The sequence below is a fragment of the Schistocerca cancellata genome, chromosome 2 (genome assembly GCF_023864275.1).
Source record: "Schistocerca cancellata isolate TAMUIC-IGC-003103 chromosome 2, iqSchCanc2.1, whole genome shotgun sequence".
NCBI lineage: Eukaryota > Metazoa > Arthropoda > Insecta > Orthoptera > Acrididae > Schistocerca > Schistocerca cancellata.
The window spans coordinates 188,479,338-188,497,283 of NC_064627.1; the positions used below are offsets into that span (position 1 = coordinate 188,479,338).

Genomic DNA, 17,946 nt, shown 5'->3' on the forward strand with positions numbered 1-17,946 from the left:
AGAAATTAAAATTGTACAGTCTACGTGAGTTTTGAACTCACGACCCTCCATGCAACAGTTTAGTATCATAACCACTACACCACAGTGTTACTCAGCTGCTTCTGCGACAATATTATACAACAATGGAAGTCAAGAACATTGGATGGTGATTTTGCAGATCACTTCTGCTACCCTTCTTGTAGGTATGGGTGTGACCTGTGATTTCTTTCAACTAATAGTTATGGCTTTTTTGTTTGAAGGATCTATGGTAGATTACGGCCAAAAGAGAGGCTAACTCAAGTCACAAATTCAGTACAGAATCTTAAATGTATTTGATTGGACCCTGGAGCTTTATACAGTTTTAGCAATTTCTTTTATTTCTCAATGCCATTGAGATAATTTCTATATCAGTCATCTTTACAGTGTTGCAAGAATGGATAATCCTAAGCAAAGAAACATTTGAAAACAGAGTTCATAATTTGTTTTGGATTTTTGAGAGATTTTTTGATAAGATTATGTTATGGTAGCGCTAGACAATCAGACATGTTTCATTCACCATCTCTCCATCTATAGAGGAGGAGGAGGAGGAGGAGGAGGAGGACAACAGTGTTTAACGTCACATTGACAATATGGTCATTAGCAATGGAACACAAGTTTGGATTAGGGAAGGACAGGAAAGGAAATCAGCCTTGCCCTTTTGGAGGAACCATCCTGGCATTTGCCTGAAGCAATTTAGGGAAATCAAGGAAAACCTAAATCAGGATGGCCAGACACGTTTGAACTATTGTCCTTCCGAAAGTGAATCCAGTGCTTTAATGACTGTGCCCCCTCACGCGGTCCCACCTATATCCCCGTACCTTGTTTTGCACCTATTATGCAGTAGTCTCTTGTTTCTTTGAAGTGACTGTATACCATGGAGGGTCCCTCCCATCATAAGCTGTTCTACTAGGTACAGATCTATTATCTGCATGGTTAAATATTCTTTTAAGCCTGAGCCACAGATCTTCTACATGCTCCCCTCCAGAGTTAAGCGTTTTGAGTTTCTTACTGAAATACAACACTACGGCTGCTTTAACTAGTTTGCAAAAACCATAAATCAATCTGTTTGTTTCAGTTGCCCTTTGCACTTTAGTAGCCACTGTTGCTGTAACTGCTTCACAGTCATTGATAGCACTTTCAACGTGGACACCCTTGAAGAGCTAAGGCCATTAGATCCAGTATATTTCCATCATGCATCGACTTTCAAACTATTTGTTCAAGATAGTTCTCAGAGAAGGCATTTAGTAGTTTTGGAGGATGTCTTGTCAGGCCCACCACATACAAAACTGTAATTTCCCAAATGACTGCTGAATGATTTAAGTCGCCTCTGATGATGACAGTCTGATTGAGAAACTTACATTTTCTCACAGTCTGATTGAGAAACTTACATTTTCTCTCAAGTTAACGGTTAGATCTGGTCTGGTGGTTGACAAAAGTATCTAATTATAAGTTTATGCCCACCTTTGATACTATGTCTTGCCAAACAATCTCACACGCAGCTTCAATTTCTATCTTGGTGGATTTGACTTCCTTGTCTACTGTGACGAATACAACACTAAGACTAAGATTAGTGGCAAATAACGGACTGGACAAGAATGGAAACAGACAACTTGGGAAAACAAGAATAAGCTTCAAATTTCAGAACAGATACTAATTTCGAATAATTTTTTCAAAGGAATATAAAAATGTGCTATAGGGAATAGTTAAAACTGAAGAAATTGGAAAAATGTATGAAATTGAGATGGGACCTGTATAAATTGAAACAACTAGAGGTTGTTGAGAGCTTCAGAGGGAGCATCGGGCAACAGTTGACTAGAACAGCAAAAAGGAATACAGTAGAAGATGAAGAGATGAAATAGTGATTGCATCAGAGGATCAATTAGATAAAAAGAAACGGCCTAGTAGGAATCCTTGGATAATATAAAAATGCAATAAATGAAGCAGGCAGAAGGGAATACAAACTTCCAAAAAATGAGACTGACAGGAAGTGCAAAATTGCTAAGCAGGAATACCTAGAGGACAAATGTGAGGATTTAGAAGCATATTTCACTAGGGGAAAGATAAATATAATCTACAAGAAAATTAAAGAGGCATTTGGGGAAAAGAGAAGCAGCTGTATATCAAGAGCTCAGATGGTAAACCAGTCCTAAGCAAAGATGGGGAGGTTGAAAGGTGGAATGGGATAGGAGATATGATACTGTGAGAAGAATTTGACAAAGCTCTGAAAGATTAAAGTTGAAACAAGGACCTGAAAGTAGACGACATTCTGTTGACAAAGCTCTGAAAGATTAAAGTTGAAACAAGGACCTGAAAGCAGACGACATTCTGTCAGAACTACTGATAGCCTTGGGAGAGCCAACCACCTTCCATCTGGTGTGCAAGATGTACGAGACATGCGAAATACCCTCAGACTTCAAGAAGAATGTGGTCATTCCAATTCTAAAGAAAGCAATACCTGTCAGGTGTGAAAATTACCATACTGTCACTGTAATAAGTTATGGTTGCAAGGTACTAATACGAATTCTTTACAGAAGAAGGACGGAAAAACTGCTAGTAGCAGGCCTTGGAGAAGATCAGTTTGGATTCCAGATAAATGTAGGAACACGCGAGGCAATACTGAATCCTACAACTTAATCTTGGAAGATAGGTTAAAGAAAGGCAAACCTGCATTTACAGCATTTGTAGATTTACACAAATATTTTGACAATGTTGAATGGAATACTCTCTTTGAAATTCTTAGGTAGCATGGGTAAAATACAGGGAGCGACAGGCTATTTACAACTTGTACAGAAACGAAGCAGCAGTAATAAGAATCGAAGGATATGAAAGGGAAGCAGTGGTTGAGAAGGGAGTGGCACAGGGTTGTAGCCTATCACCGATGCTATTCAATCTGTACATTGAACAAGCAGTAAAGGAAACAAAAAAATGTGGAGTAGGAATTAAACTTCAGGGAGAAGAAATAAGAGCTTTGAGGTTTGCTGATGACATTGCAATTCTATCACAGACAGCAATCTGCTTGGAAGAGCAGTTGAACGGAATGACAGTGTTTTGAAAGGAAGATATAAGATGAACATCAACAAAAGCAAAGCAAGGATAATGGAATGTAGTCGAATTAAACTAGGTGATGCTAAGGGAATCGGATTAGGAACTGAGATATTTAAGGTAGTAGATGAGTTTGCTACTGAGGCAGACAAATAACTGATAATAGTCAAAGTAGAGAGGGTATAAAACGTAGACTGGCAATGGCAAGAAAAGCATCTCTGAAGAAGAGAAATCTGTTAACATCAAATATAGATTTAAGTGTCAGGATGTCTTTTCTGGAGGTATTTGTGGGGTGTAGCCATGTATGGAAGTGAAACATGGACAATAAACAGTTTAGATAAAAAGAGAATAGAAGCTTTCAAAATGTGGTGCTACAGAAGAATGCTAAAGATTAGATGGGTCAATCACACAAGTAATGAGGAAGTGCTGAATAGAATTGGGGAGACAAGAAATTTGTGGCACAACCTGACCAAAAGAAGCAATCAACTGATAGGACACATTCTGAGACATCAAGGGATCACCAGTCTATTATTTGAAGGAAGTGTGTGTGTGTGTGGGGGGGGGGGGGGGGTAAAAACCATAAAGGGAGACCAAGAGATGAATACAGTAAGCAGATTCAGAAGATGTAGGTTGCAGTCATTATTTGCAGATGAAGATGGTCACACAGGATAGAGTAGCAAGGAGAGCTGCATCAAACCAATCTTCAGATTGAAGACCACAACAACAACAAGGAATAGTAATCATAACAAATGCTACACAAAAATAGAATAAGCATGAGCAGAATAGACAGAACATAGACAACAAGGAAGCTGATGTCAGAGAAATGACAGGTGTAAGCAGAGTCAGTAGTATACCGTTCTGGATTAAGACAGATATCTGATTAGGAAGTATCAGCCAAAGTCGCACTGGCATGAAAACTAACTGACTGCAAGAAAGAACCACAACAGATGCAAGATATAAGTTTCAAGCAAATGGAATGTGGTAACAATGGATAACAAGGCAACAAAGAAATAAGAAAAGAATATGGAGTCTACACTAAAATTATAGAAATTCTAGGATAAAAACAATTTTTAAAAAATGGTGGTGTTCCAAAGCACTCACTTTGATGAAACCTAGAAATAAATTCAAAATGAGTATATATTCTTAACTACGTTAAAAATGTTGTAAAACAATGAACTAAGTGTATATTTCTTTTGTACCTTCTGAATTTTATCTTTTCTCCCAATAATCTACCTCTGTCTCTCAAATGATATTGACTGATTCATTCTGTCACAGACTTCTTCCTGATCAGTCATTACTCTCTGAAGCATAAACAAGTCCATGATCATGTCCATCTTCATGTAATCAGTGCCTCAGTAAAGATATTTCTTCATATCATCAAACATATATTTACATAAAACACAATGTCCACCTGCTAACAACCTTAATAACCACCTTTTGCGAACTGCTGTGATACATACAGGAAGTGTGTCAATGAGGTTCTGGAAGTTACTGACAGGGATGTGGAGCCATGCCATGGTGCAGATAGGTGCATACTTGTGTTGATCCATTGGACCTTCCAGAATGACGCAATCACCCAGGGAATGCCCTCCAACTTGGCCCCTTCTGATAATTGGTTCATGGTGTTTGTTTTTAGATGTTTTATGCTGTACATGCTAATGGCCATCTGTTTGATGGAGCATAAAACATGATTTGTATATGTCCACTTGCAATACTGGCATGCAAATTCCAGCTTTCGTCACCAATGAACATCAGTCAGCATTGGTGTATGAACCAGGCACCTGCTATGGAGGTTCATATGCTGCAACATTCACTGAATGATTGTTGGCATATGATGCTGGTAGCCCCTTTGTTCAGCTGGACAGTAAGATGCTCAATAGTTGCATGTCTATTCACTCATATGCCTCGACACAGCCACTTTTCACCCATATCAATGGCCCATGGTGCACCACAGTTGCCTTAGCACTGGTTTTGGATAGCATCATTTTGCCATGCATAGTATACTGTAACCACAGCGGCACATGAACAGTTTACAAGCTTAACCACTTCGGAAATGCTTCCACCCTTGGCCTGAAAACCAATGATCATGCCCTTTTGGACATCCGATAAATCACCCTATTTCTGCATTACAACAATGACTGCACTGTTTTCCTGTGTCCCAACATGCTTTCTGCACCCTCCACTGCTAGTGCTGCCACCCGTGAGTGATTATTGCACACTGACATCAAACACCGGCAGTGGTCACAATGATGTGACTGAACCATGTATATGGTATGACATAAGATACAGTTACTCATTGATGTTGATGGGAAAGATAAATGCTATCTTACCTATTTTTATATTTTATCACTTTTAGATCAGTAGGCAATAGAAACTTACACACTCCAGAGTCACGCAGTGCAACCTCTGATATAATCACAGCTATGTCTTAAACATTGTACACAAAACTCTCAACAATTTTACTTAAAATTTGGACTACTTATTTTTCACAGTATTTGATTATTTGTTTTAAATGTATTTGGCATCTTCAAATCCCTTTATTATATGATTTAACATACCTCATCCAAAATTCTGTATGCAGTGTATGACTACTACTAGACATGTGCTGATTGAGCCCAACATATATCTACATAGTTACTGATAACTGCCTAAATCTAAATCTAGGTGGAAGGCAGGCTTCAAAATGAATTTCTTAAAGGACATTAGATGAACAAAGAAAGTTTGTGATTTACTCCTTTATCTTTCTTGGGCATTTGATGCTGTAAGCCAAAGCAACATAATTCCAAAACTTAGTAACTATGGCATTGGAGTAAAGGTAGAAATATTATAAAATCATACTTGGAAAACAGAGTACAATGCATGAAAGTAAATTATAATAATGATAATACTGACAAAAAGAATCTTTCAGAGAACTAAACATCCTAACTGTTCCTGCACTGAACAGCCATGCATGTAAAAATAAATTATGCTTGTTTGTTAGAGAGATACAGGGGTAAGCAAAATAATGTAAACCCCTGTACTTACTTGGGAATGGTTTATTAATAAGGGATTGGACCCCCATTTGCCCATAATACAGCTGTGATTCTTCTTGGAGTACTGGTGTATGATTATTGTATAGTCTCCAGTGTAATGTTATGCCACTCTTCGGTCAGAACCTCTTCTAATTCCTGTAGTGACGAGGGAGGCGGAAATCTGCTCTGGAGTCTACGCTCCAATACCGTCCACAAGGGTTCAATAATGTTCACGTTCGTGGCCCATGCAGGGCAGGGAAGACGCTGCAGTTCAGTTACATGGTCCTCATACCGTGATTGTAGGCCTGGCTATGTGAATGGGTGCATTATCGTCCTGAAATATGGCATCATTGTTGGGGAATATCAGAATCATGGCGTGTACTTCGTCACCTGAAATCTTCATATAATAGTTGGCTGTAACACGGCCTGTGAGAGTAATGACGGGACCAGCAGAATACTATGATATGGCCGCCCACACCATCACACTTCCACCTCCATGCTTAACTGTTGGAATCAAGCAGTCTGGATTGTAGGCTTTTTTTTTGTGTTCTCCAGACGTCAACCTGGCCCAATGTTGGAAATAACAAAAACATTCAATCGTCGGAGCATACGAAGTCTTTCCACTGACCAACCATCCAGCATTTCTGCTCCTGAGATCATGTTTTACACATATTTTTGTTGGTTGCCGTCACTAATGGTTTTGGTATAGCAGCTCATCCATGAATATTCACTTTATGGAGTTCTCGGCAGATAGCGTCGATAGATACGGGGTCTCGAAGATGGCTATTGAGCTCTGCAGTCACTTTAGCCACAGTAGTTTTGTGTTGTTTTGACACAATTTGTGTTAGAATATGACAATCTCTGTCATTAAGTTTTGTTTTGCAGCCACTATTACATTTACACAATGATGTCTTTCCCCATTTTGTATAGGCTGTCATGACTGTTGAAACAGTTGCTCCTGAAACATACAATAAGCTGCCTGTCTTGGTTGCTATTGGTCCAGCTAATCGGGGCCCAACAATCTGCCCTCTATGGAACTTTGTTAGGTCTTTCACTGCACGTCAACTTTGGCCTTTGAATGCAAATACAAAGTGTGCACTACTTGTAAACAACCTGCACTGATGCCTAGTCTGTACTGAACATACACAGTCCAACACGACAAGTGCCTTACCTGTGTTGTTGACTGACAAACACAACCATTCCATTACTACCACTGTTCACATTATTTTGCCTATCCTCTGCACCTAATCATAATAGAAGATATGGGACTGATTATCCTATACAAGGAAAACAACATTTAACAGAGAAGATTCCAACAAATGCTGGTCACTTTTTCCACAACAAACTCTCAGTTTATATAAAAAAAAGAGAAGCTATTGCTATTCAGAAAAAAAATTAAAGTCTCAATTAGGACTGTGTCCATAACGTATTTACTAGTATGCAGAAGACAGACAGTAAAGCATCATAATAAAATGTAAAGTATATAAGTTATGGTAAGAAACTATTCATTACCCACCCCCCCTCCAGGTGACATCATTCGTACACACAATGACACAATATTCTGATTAACCAAGTGAAGCAACAGAGATTAAGTCTGCAGCTTTCTATCGCATCTGTTACTGGTGAGCATTGGTGATGGATTAGTGTCATCAGTAGAACAGTGTCCAGGACAGTGATCAGCATTCTGAGAAAAAAGAGCTACCAACTTTATTTCCAGCAATATATTATCTGTATGTTTTCTCTCATCTCCTCCCAGTCCTGTTTTTCCCAAAACAAGAATTAGCAAAATTATTTAAGAGAGGGGGGGGGGGGGGGGGGGTAGGACGTCAAACGGGCTGACTTGGAGCAGGGGAGGCACCACAGGACATTTTATTTTCTACTGTCTATACTTTTACAAATAAATTCATAAAACTTTGTCAGCATGACCAGGAAGGCTTCAGGATTCACACTCATAGCAGTGGAAGTGCAAAAACATAACAAAATATTTTTTTTTTTTTTTAGATATGAAATTTCATCCTTTTTTTCACTTGCTGTTGGCTGCATTTGTTGCTATAGGTACATTTTTCTTCACAAGTAAGAGAGATTCTTTGATGAATTTTGCACAGCATACAAACCATACTTACAGGTGTATGCAACTCTAGAATTTTCCAAATATATTAAAAACTGTGGTAAAAATTGAGATAATTAACTACAAAATTTGATTTTTTTTCTAAACATAAAGTTTAAAACGTAACAGCTCATTCATTTTTTTCATTAATTAAATAGATTCTAGAGTTTCAGACACCTATAAGTATGGTTTGTATGCTGTGCAAAATTCATCGAACAGTCTCTCTTACTTATGAAGAAAAGTGTACCTATAGCAACAAATGCAGCCAATAGTAAGTGAAAAAATGATGAAATTTCTCATGTAAGAAAAATTATTTTGTTATGTTTTTGAACTTCCACTGCTATGAGTGTGAATCCTGAATCCTTCCTGGTCATGCTGACAAAGTTTTATGAATTTACTTGTAAAAGTATAGACAGTGGAAATTAAAATGTCCTGTGGTGCCTCTCCTGCTCCAAGTCGGCCCGTTTGACGTCCTACCCCCCCTTAAATGGGAAAAAAAGCAATTAGATAAATCCCACACAAACAGCAATGAGAAACCTGTAAATCACTCTTTGAAAAGTTGAACGTACTGCCTCTCCCTAATCAATATAGATAGTTGAACTGCTCTGTTTTGTTAAATGAAAACATTAGTGGAGTGTATAGGAACCTGGACAGTCACCACCATGACACCAGGTAATAAATAAATAAATAAAAATATTAACATAAGTACCCCATTCAACTAAACTGTATAATAATAGTGTTAAGTTATGGGAATCAAACTGTACAGTCATCTCCCTAAAGTAGTAGAAAATATTTAAAAACCAACAAAATTCTTAAAAAAATTTTAAGAATACTTCTAACACAGCATTGCTTCTACAGCATACAAGAGTTCCTTGAATATGCTCTCTTGTAAAGTATATTAAATGCATTTTGAAAATCTTTCAAAACTAAACTGTTTTATCAGAAATAATGCCTATTGCCCATTAATGAACTTTAGCTGTGATATTATGACCAGCAATAATATTTGGACTTACTCTTACATTATTATGTATACTTCAATGTCATGTTACTACATGAAACAATGTTGTGTGTACACGCTACATGATCTAAAGTATCCGGACACCCCTAAAAACATACTTTTTTCATATTAGGTGTACTGTGCTGCCAGATACTCCATAACAACGACCTCAGTAGTCATTAGACATCATGAGAGAGCAGGATGGGTCAATCCGTGGAACTAACGGAATTCAAACTTGGTCAAGTGATTGAGTGTCACTCGTGTCATATGTCTGTACACAAGATTTCCACACTCCTAAACATCCCTAGGTCCACTGTTTCTGATGTGATAGTGAAGTGGAAACATGAAGGGACACGTACAGCACAAAAGTGTCCAAGCTGGCCTCATCTGTTGACTGGCAGAACACCAACAGTTGAAGAGGGTCGTAATGTGTAATTGGCAGACATTTATCCAGACCATCACACGGGAATTCCAAACTGCATCAGGATTCACTGCAAGTACTACGATATTAGGCAGGAGGTGAGAAAACTTGGATTTCATGGTTGAGCGGCTGCTCATAAGCCACACATCATACTGGTAAATGCCAAACGATGCCTCGCTTGGTGTAAGGAGCGTAAACATTGGACAATTGAACAGTGGAAAAACATTGTGTGAAGTGACGAATCACGGTACACAATGTGGCGATCCGATGGCAGTGTGTGGGTAGGGCAAATGCCTGGTGAACATCATCTGCCATCGTGTGTAGTGCCAACAGTAAAATTCAGAGGCGGTGGTGTCTGTCATGGTGGGTCGTGTTTTTCGTGGAGTGCGCTTGCCCCCCTTGTTGTTTTGCATGGCACTATCACAGTGCAGGCCTACATTTATGTTTTAAGCCCCTTCTTGCTTCCCAATGTTGAAGAGCAATTTGGGGGTGGCAACTGCATCTTTAAACACAATCGAGCACCTGTTCATAATGCATGGCCTGTGGCGGAGTGGTTACATAACAATAACATCCCTGTAATGGACTGGCCTGCACAGAGTCCTGACTTGAATCCTACAGTCCATCATCCTATGAGATCCCTAAATTCCCATTGAACTTCCGTGCACAAATAGAATCAATCCACAACAGTCCACTCATCTAGCCATGTTTCATGGATGATAAAAGGGACATTTGAATGCTACAAATTATCATTGTCACATGTAACCACAGGACTGCGAAGCTGCAACATTTGCAAGACACAAGCTGTGACCAGAGATATGGCACCTGCAATACTCCTCAACGACACTGAAGTTTTGTAAAAATGCAACAGTCAACTCCAACTCCATATCAGCCATCTGTCGTCACAATTTGGCTTGTAAACTTCACAATAGCATCAGTTTCAAACAAACAAACCAGGTAAACTACCGTGGACACTGTTCTCCACACAAGGCAGACTGAACTAATTTGGAAAGATACTTACACCACACTACATAGGCTCAACTACACATGGCCGGGTCAGAGATTTTCTCCACCTGGGGACTGAGTGTTTCTGTTGTCCTCATCATTTCATTATCATTTAGGTACATGGGGAGACTGGACTGTGGAAAGACTGGGAATTTGTACAGGTGCTGATAACTGCATTATTGAGCGCTCCACAAACCAATCACCACCATCATCTGCCCTCTACTAAAACTGCATAAACTACCACTGCAGATGACCTATACGAATCAAACAAACTTTCACACTCAAAGCACGAGCCTAACATCACCCTCACATGACCCTGACCCATTAAATCAAACTAACTTTCACATTCAAAGCACAAGCCTAACATCATCCTCACAATACCCTTATGTAAGATCTCAAAACAAATGTGCAGTACTCAAAGCCCCAAGTGACCCAAGTTAATGATGACCACAGTTATTCGATGAGTAAACCTGATAATGTCTCTGCTGAGTAATGTTACCATAGTTAGATGTTATTATTTCTGATTACAAGGATACTAAAAGTTTCTGTGCATACAAGCTACAACAGGAGCTGCCTTGTTCAGCAAGTAAATTTCATTATCCACACCCAATATGACTCACAAGGATAATTACAAACAGTTTTGCCTGTATAGCTCTTCTAATACAGTGAACATCAAAATTGGTAAAATTGAAAGAGCAGTTAAACATAATATCGTGCTCGACATTAAAAACACACTACTCGAGTCAATAATTACAATTTTTAGCCACATTTCTAAGAATAAAACAGATATAAAATTCACTATAAATGGATTGAGCAGATGCTCAACATATCCTTTGCTAACAGTGAACTGTACAAAATATCACAAACTCTGAGGAAAACACACACAAACCTGTGCTGTGCCTCTACAGAGTGCCAGCTGAACACAAAATGCCAGGAGCACAGTTCCACAAGTGGACTAGAGTAGGCTGGGACTTGATGGGTGAGGTGGGTAGAGAGAGAGAGTGAGAAATAAGGGTTTAGGGTTAGTAGCTGGCAGCTCAGAAGGAGATAGTTTCCTGGCTCAGAAAGTGTGAGGGAGAGGTGGTAGATGCAAATGCTAAGTATGTGATGCATGAGTGTTGGAGCTGGTAGAGAGCAGTGAACGATGAAGGTCACATGGAGAGGTGAATTGGGAGGGATGACAGGATCAGGAAGCCATATGGTGCAGAGTGTGGGAACTGTTTGTTAATGGAGACCGACACCAAGATGGCTCTAGGAGTGAGGGATTTGTTGCAACAATAACTCCTATCTGCATAGTTCAGGTAATGATGAAGAGTAGGCTGACATTTAAGAGTTGTATGGAAGCATCAGTTGGAAGAAGTGTAATACTGAAATACTGATGAATGATGAGACCCACTGGAGCTCACTTGAAGATGCGCGGATGAAATGGGAGACACATATGTTGGATAGATAAACGTAGGTAGAAGGAAAGTAATTGTGAAGAAGTCTTGGGTAACAGAAGTAATGATCAAAGAAAAATGAAAGCACAAAAATGGTCAGGTAAAGAAAGGAACACAACAATAAAATCACTTATGGACATTTGGGAGATCAAAGGTGAAATGGCTAGGAAAAAAAAAGAAAAAAAATTGTCAGGACTGACTTAGCATATAGAAAAGTAAAAACAGCCTTCAATGAAATAAAGAGTAAGGATGGTAACAGTAACAGTCCAATAGGAATTTCACTGTTAAGTGCAGAGAAGACAGCAGACTGGGGGACGTAGTACACTGAGGGCCTCTACGATGGGGAGGTCTCGTCTGATGACTCGACAAGAAGAAATCAGAGGCAATGTGGGAGACGTGGGGGATCCAGACTCAGAATTTAAAAAAGCTCTAGAAGACTTGCAATCAAATAAGGTAAAGGGGCTAGATAACATTCCATCAGAATTTCTAAAATCACTGAGGGAAGTGACAAACAAATGGCTATTGAAGTTGGTGTGGAGAATATATGGGACTGGCGATGTACCATCAGACTTTTGGGAAAATATCATCCACACAATCCAGAGGTAGCAAGGGCAGTTAAGTGCAAGAGCTATCACACAATCAGTTAATCAGCTCATGCAACCAAGTTACTGACAAGAATAACATACAGAAGCACTCCCGACATTGCGCTTGATAATGGAAGCAAAATTGAAGAAAAATCAGAACATAGGACTCGTTAACCTAGAAAAAACATTTTGACAATGTAAAATGGTGTAAGATGTTTGAAACTCTGAGAAAAATAGGTGTACACTATGCAGAAAGATTGGATTAAAAAGGGTGCATAACAGGGATGCAGTCTTTTGCCCCTACCGTTCAATCTATACTTCGAAGAACCAAGGACAGGAATAAAAGAAAGTTCAACAGTAAGATTAAAATTCAGGGTGAAAGGATACCAATGACAAGATCCACTGATGAGATTACTATTCTCAGTGAAGGTGAAGAAGAATTACACGATATGTTGAAGGGTTAATCTGTGATTTGGGGGAGGGGACCAAACATCTGTTGAATGGAATGAACAGTCTAATGAGTATAAAATATGGACAGACAGTAAGCTAGAAAAAAGTAATGAGAAGTAGCAAAAATGAGAACAGAGGGAAACTTATCAAAACTGGGGATCACAAACCAAAGGAATTCTGCTACCTTGAAGGCAAAGTAATATATGTATGAACAGAGCAAAGTGGACTAACAATGACAAATAAGTCATTCCTGACCAAGACAAGTCTACGGGTGATTAAAATAGACCTTAATTTGAGGAAGAAATGTCGGAATGTACATTTGGAACACAGCATTGAGATAGTGAATTGTGGACAATGGGAAAACCAGAATAAAAGAGCTCTGAAGCATTTGAAATGTGGTGGTACAAAAGGATGCTAAAAATTAGGTGACCTGATAATAAACCAGGTGGTTCTCTGCAGAATTGGTGGACATAAGGAAAACAATGACAAGAAGGGACACGATGACAGGACACATATTAAGACCTCAGTGAATATCCTCCAAGATGCTAGATGGAGCTGTAGAGGGTAAAAACTGAAGGGGAAGAATGATGCTGGAATACATCCAAATAACTAAGGATGTATGATGCAAGTACTACTCTGAGATGAATAGGTTGAGATAGCAGGGGGATGGATTTGCAGCAGGTCACATCAACCCAAACTGATGAAGGAAAACAGACAATCAGTCCAATGACCATCAGAATGAATGGCCACTGCCAAGAACACAATAAACCACCTGTTGGCACAACATACAGCAGGATACAACATGCAGCTGGGTACATGTCAATTTCAATGGCTGCCTCATATCCCAGGTCATCTGCATCCTTCCCTCCACCATCAGCTGTTCTGAACTATGCAGATGGGAGTCAATCTTGTAACAAACCCTCCAACCCCAGAACCATTCTCACAACAATCTCGTTAACCAGCTGTCCCCACAACCTCCACCAGCTTTCTCTTCCAGTCTTATTACCCCTCTCCATTCACCTCTACACATCACCTTCATTGTGCACTGCTCACCACTGGCTCCCACACCTATGTAACACATATCTCACACACGCAACTGCCACCGCTCCCTCCCATGTTCCTCACTGTGTGTGTGTGTGTGTGTGTGTGTGTGTGTGTGTGTGTGTGTGTGTGCGCGTGCTGGTACAGGGTCTCTGTTATTCCTATAGTGTTCTCACTAATTGTTTTGTGTGCAGTAAGAGTCAGTTGGGGGGGGGGGGGGGGCTGCTCCTTAGGAATACCATAAAAAAAATTCCTTGACTTCTGATTACTTTACAATGAACTTACAAATAATTGTGGGAACAACAACATCTCTTTTATGAAGTGTTCTCTTAAATGAAAAGTTTCATATTAAATGGGAAAGACCCACTGAGGAAATGGCAGTGTGCATTTCAACAAGCAATAAGATACAATTACCATACTTTTTACAGCAAGGATTACAGATTTCAACGCATCATTTAAAAATCTTCTGATAATAATGCTGAAATTAAGTTTCCATGCTATAATTATGTTAGTTCAAATAACATGATGATGAACTGGTACATTCAGGAACCGTATCAAATAGTGAAGATACAATCCAATTAATATTTTTGAGAAATCAGGACAAAAAGGTGAACAGAGTTGCTTCTGTTGTTCATAATACTTACGAGCTTTTACCAAGATAAATATTTACATAAATTGTATACAATTTGCACTACTGAAGAGATGTTGTATGATCTTTGCTCTTTCTTTTACATATAAAGTAGCCTATGGCTTAATATTTTTCTGAATGTACATGCTGTGGGGAAATAGTAAGAAAATATAATGTGAAATATGGAAGTTGGAATATAACTAAAAAAACAAGAATAATAATAGGCTCGAATCAGGTGCTCAGTGACTCACAATGAGGCAGTTGATGCAGGACTTAACACTTTCCTTCTTCACCTCCTGAATAAATCAGTTTATTAGAATGGTTCAGACTACACAGACACAACAAAAATATTGAGACTAGGCCTACTACATCTGATATAGGGCTAAGATTTTGTAAGAGAAAAAACTGAATAAAATGGGTCTCTCTTACAAAGCAAGTCATCTGTAGTCTAAAAGTTTATAACAGACAGAGAAATCTTCTTAGAGCAGCTTTCTCAATCTTTGTTATCTGCATTGATACTTACAATATACCAATTCAGTAAATGCAAATATTATTGCTCCACAATTTGTGACAAACCAACACTGATTAATATGTCTACACTTTAACACAATTTTTAGCATTGTATGCTGGATGGAGCATTAACATTTGTACAAAGAAACATAATTTTTGTAATTAAAAAAAAACACAGCCATTGTAACATGCACATATTTTTATCTTTGGGGTTGAACAGAAACCAGCAATAACATTCAAACAAAACCATACCACTGAAAAAAAGGTTGGGACAAAACTGCAGTTCATGCTAGCAAGAAAATATAGCATATTATCTTCTTCACATTTCTTTATTTTTATAAATGTATATTGTAAACTGACATTTTATGCAAAAATGACCGTATAAAATGAATATGTTATATGTCATTTTAATTTATTGTTTCCAAAACACTTCAGCAACATTTAACCCTGCAATGTGGCAGTTAAGTAGACTATCTGCATTAAAACTGCGCAGCTGTAACAAAATATAGGAACATTACTTGCAGATATTCTGCAGCTCCAATGTGTAATGTTTTCTCACAGTACTAAAATTTAATACTTCATTACCGTACATAACTCTGCAACTTGTCAATTCATTAAGCTTCTTCAAAAAATCTCCACAAATAAAGCTTATAACACATATATACAATACATACAACTTATTTTGGAATATCCTGCGGCTCCTTCAATTTATAATGAGTTCTTTTCTGTGCTGGTCGTTGAAGCGGATGCGCAAGAAGCTTAGCCATATGGTCATGCAATTTCGTTGCATTTCTGAGGACATCATACACATAGGAGAGTTCCTGCTCATCTAATCCATCTAAAACACTAAATGCTTCTTCACATTTATTGTCCTCTGAAGGCTGTTCATGTATATACAGAATATCCAATGTAAAATACGGAGATGATGTAAGGACATTAAAAGACTCTCGTCCTTGTCTAAATTCTGGGACGCAGAATGACCGGCTATATAACAAAATTACTCTCACCGAGTATGGTGGGCAAAGTTCTGGATTATTGGCAAGAGGTGCAGGAAGTTTTACATTTCGTTTTATGACATCGAACAATGACGTAAGATTGAAAGTTTCATTTTGTGTGGTTTCACTCAAACCCTCCAGTATAGATATGATTTCCTTTGGATTACTACAAAAATCACTTAGCCACACCGCTTCATCAGTCTTTAACACAACTAACGCAAACTCGTGTTCAAGGCTTATGATGTTTTTACTATACAAAAATATTTCTGTCACCCTCTTTACCATATACAAGGGGGAAAACTTCGATCCTTGTCCTAGTTTAAACGGAGTATAATCAGGATCTTCCGCTAAATCAACACATAACACTATTTTTTCTGGGCAGCTGACAGCTGGAAATTTTAATATCTCGCAGGCATCACCTGTTACACCGTTATTTACATCATCAACACACCGTCCGAGTTGGTTCATTTCGTTGCACGGTGGACCGGGGGAAGAATCGTCACTTGAAGAACCGCGAGAGGTCGATGTGTTATTAACTAAGGAAACACTAGAATTCTCACTTCCACATGCGTGATCTCCATCCATTGTCACAAAATTTTACTTGATTTACTTCCCTCGTTTTTCTAAGTCAAAACCACACGGCACACAAATTCATACAACCAACTCATTTCCATTCAAAGATTACAATCAACTTGCAGTGATCACCGATTTGAAATCAGTAGTTTAACATTACATGTTAGGTCCAAGCGGCAATAATATGTTTATCTCCGCACATAACGATATTTTTCTGTGCACGTCATATTTTTGAGCTTCCGTCACAACTAATAAATTAATAGAAAAAAATTATATCTCGAGTTTGGAATATGAGATCTTTGGAAGTAACTGCAGTGAAGGATGTAGCTATAGCTACTGTGCATACAAAGATCATAAGATGCCAGATGTATGTTAGATGTTACTGTTAAGTGATGAACGGTGTGTTGTTTACAAATCTTAGTGTTTTGTATACAAAAGTGAACATATACGAAGACAAAAATAGAAATGCTAGAACTACTACAATATGGAAGCAGCGATGATGACGATGCGGGAACAAAGACGGCGAATGACGACACAAACATTCACTTGAAACCTCTGGCTCCAGGGACATCCATTATGAGTTTACAGAACAAAATGCAAATTTGCGCTGCTCCCGATGTTGTTCCCATGGTGTGTATCTAATAAAAACTACTATTCTAAACTGACCTATGGAATATTTGCCAAGAAAAGTCGTTTTTGAAAAGAATGTAGTTCATTTACGTGCACGACGTTACTAATTTAGGTTCTTCCATGATTTACCTTGCTACTTAAAGTAAATACTGGCTTTATTCCTACATACATAATGCCATTCCCAGCCTCAATCCCAACTAACAGCTTTTAATTTGTCGCGAACGACCTCTGTCTTGTTTGGAAATAAGTTTATTTGATAGGTCCTTGAAAAGGTCTTTCCTTTTCCAACTTGTAAAATAAGTTTCTTATCTAAGTATTGCTGATTATGTTTGTGGCAGTTGATGGAACGAGTCATGTATTGATTTTAGTGTGTCGATTTTTGGGGCCAATTTCAGTGATAGTGAAGTCTGGCTAAGTGGCTTTATGTACAGTGTGTCCCACAATACTATACTTTGAAGCAAATCTCATCTGTTGCAAGCTCTTTGCTATACATATTTT

The 17,946-nt window shown here is 38.5% G+C and overlaps 2 protein-coding genes across 3 annotated transcripts in view; one reads left to right on the forward strand and one right to left on the reverse strand.

Annotated features, from left to right (window-relative positions):
* Positions 1-15,018: 15,018 nt before the first annotated feature.
* LOC126144393 (BRISC and BRCA1-A complex member 1-like) lies at positions 15,019-17,043 on the reverse strand. Its single transcript, XM_049915488.1, has one exon. The coding sequence runs from the start codon at positions 16,828-16,830 to the stop codon at positions 15,928-15,930; it is 903 nt and encodes a 300-aa protein (XP_049771445.1). The 5' UTR covers positions 16,831-17,043; the 3' UTR covers positions 15,019-15,927.
* A 106-nt stretch (positions 17,044-17,149) lies between these two features.
* Positions 17,150-17,946, forward strand: part of LOC126161505 (pre-mRNA-processing factor 17) — a 73,055-nt gene continuing 72,258 nt past the window's right edge. Inside the window, exon 1 of one of the 2 annotated variants that reach the window (XM_049917408.1) lies at positions 17,150-17,448. In XM_049917408.1, the coding sequence (XP_049773365.1) occupies positions 17,284-17,448 (165 nt within the window). In that variant the 5' untranslated portion in view covers positions 17,150-17,283. The remainder of the gene's footprint in view (positions 17,449-17,946) is intronic. The other variant, XM_049917409.1, reaches the window with a different exon arrangement.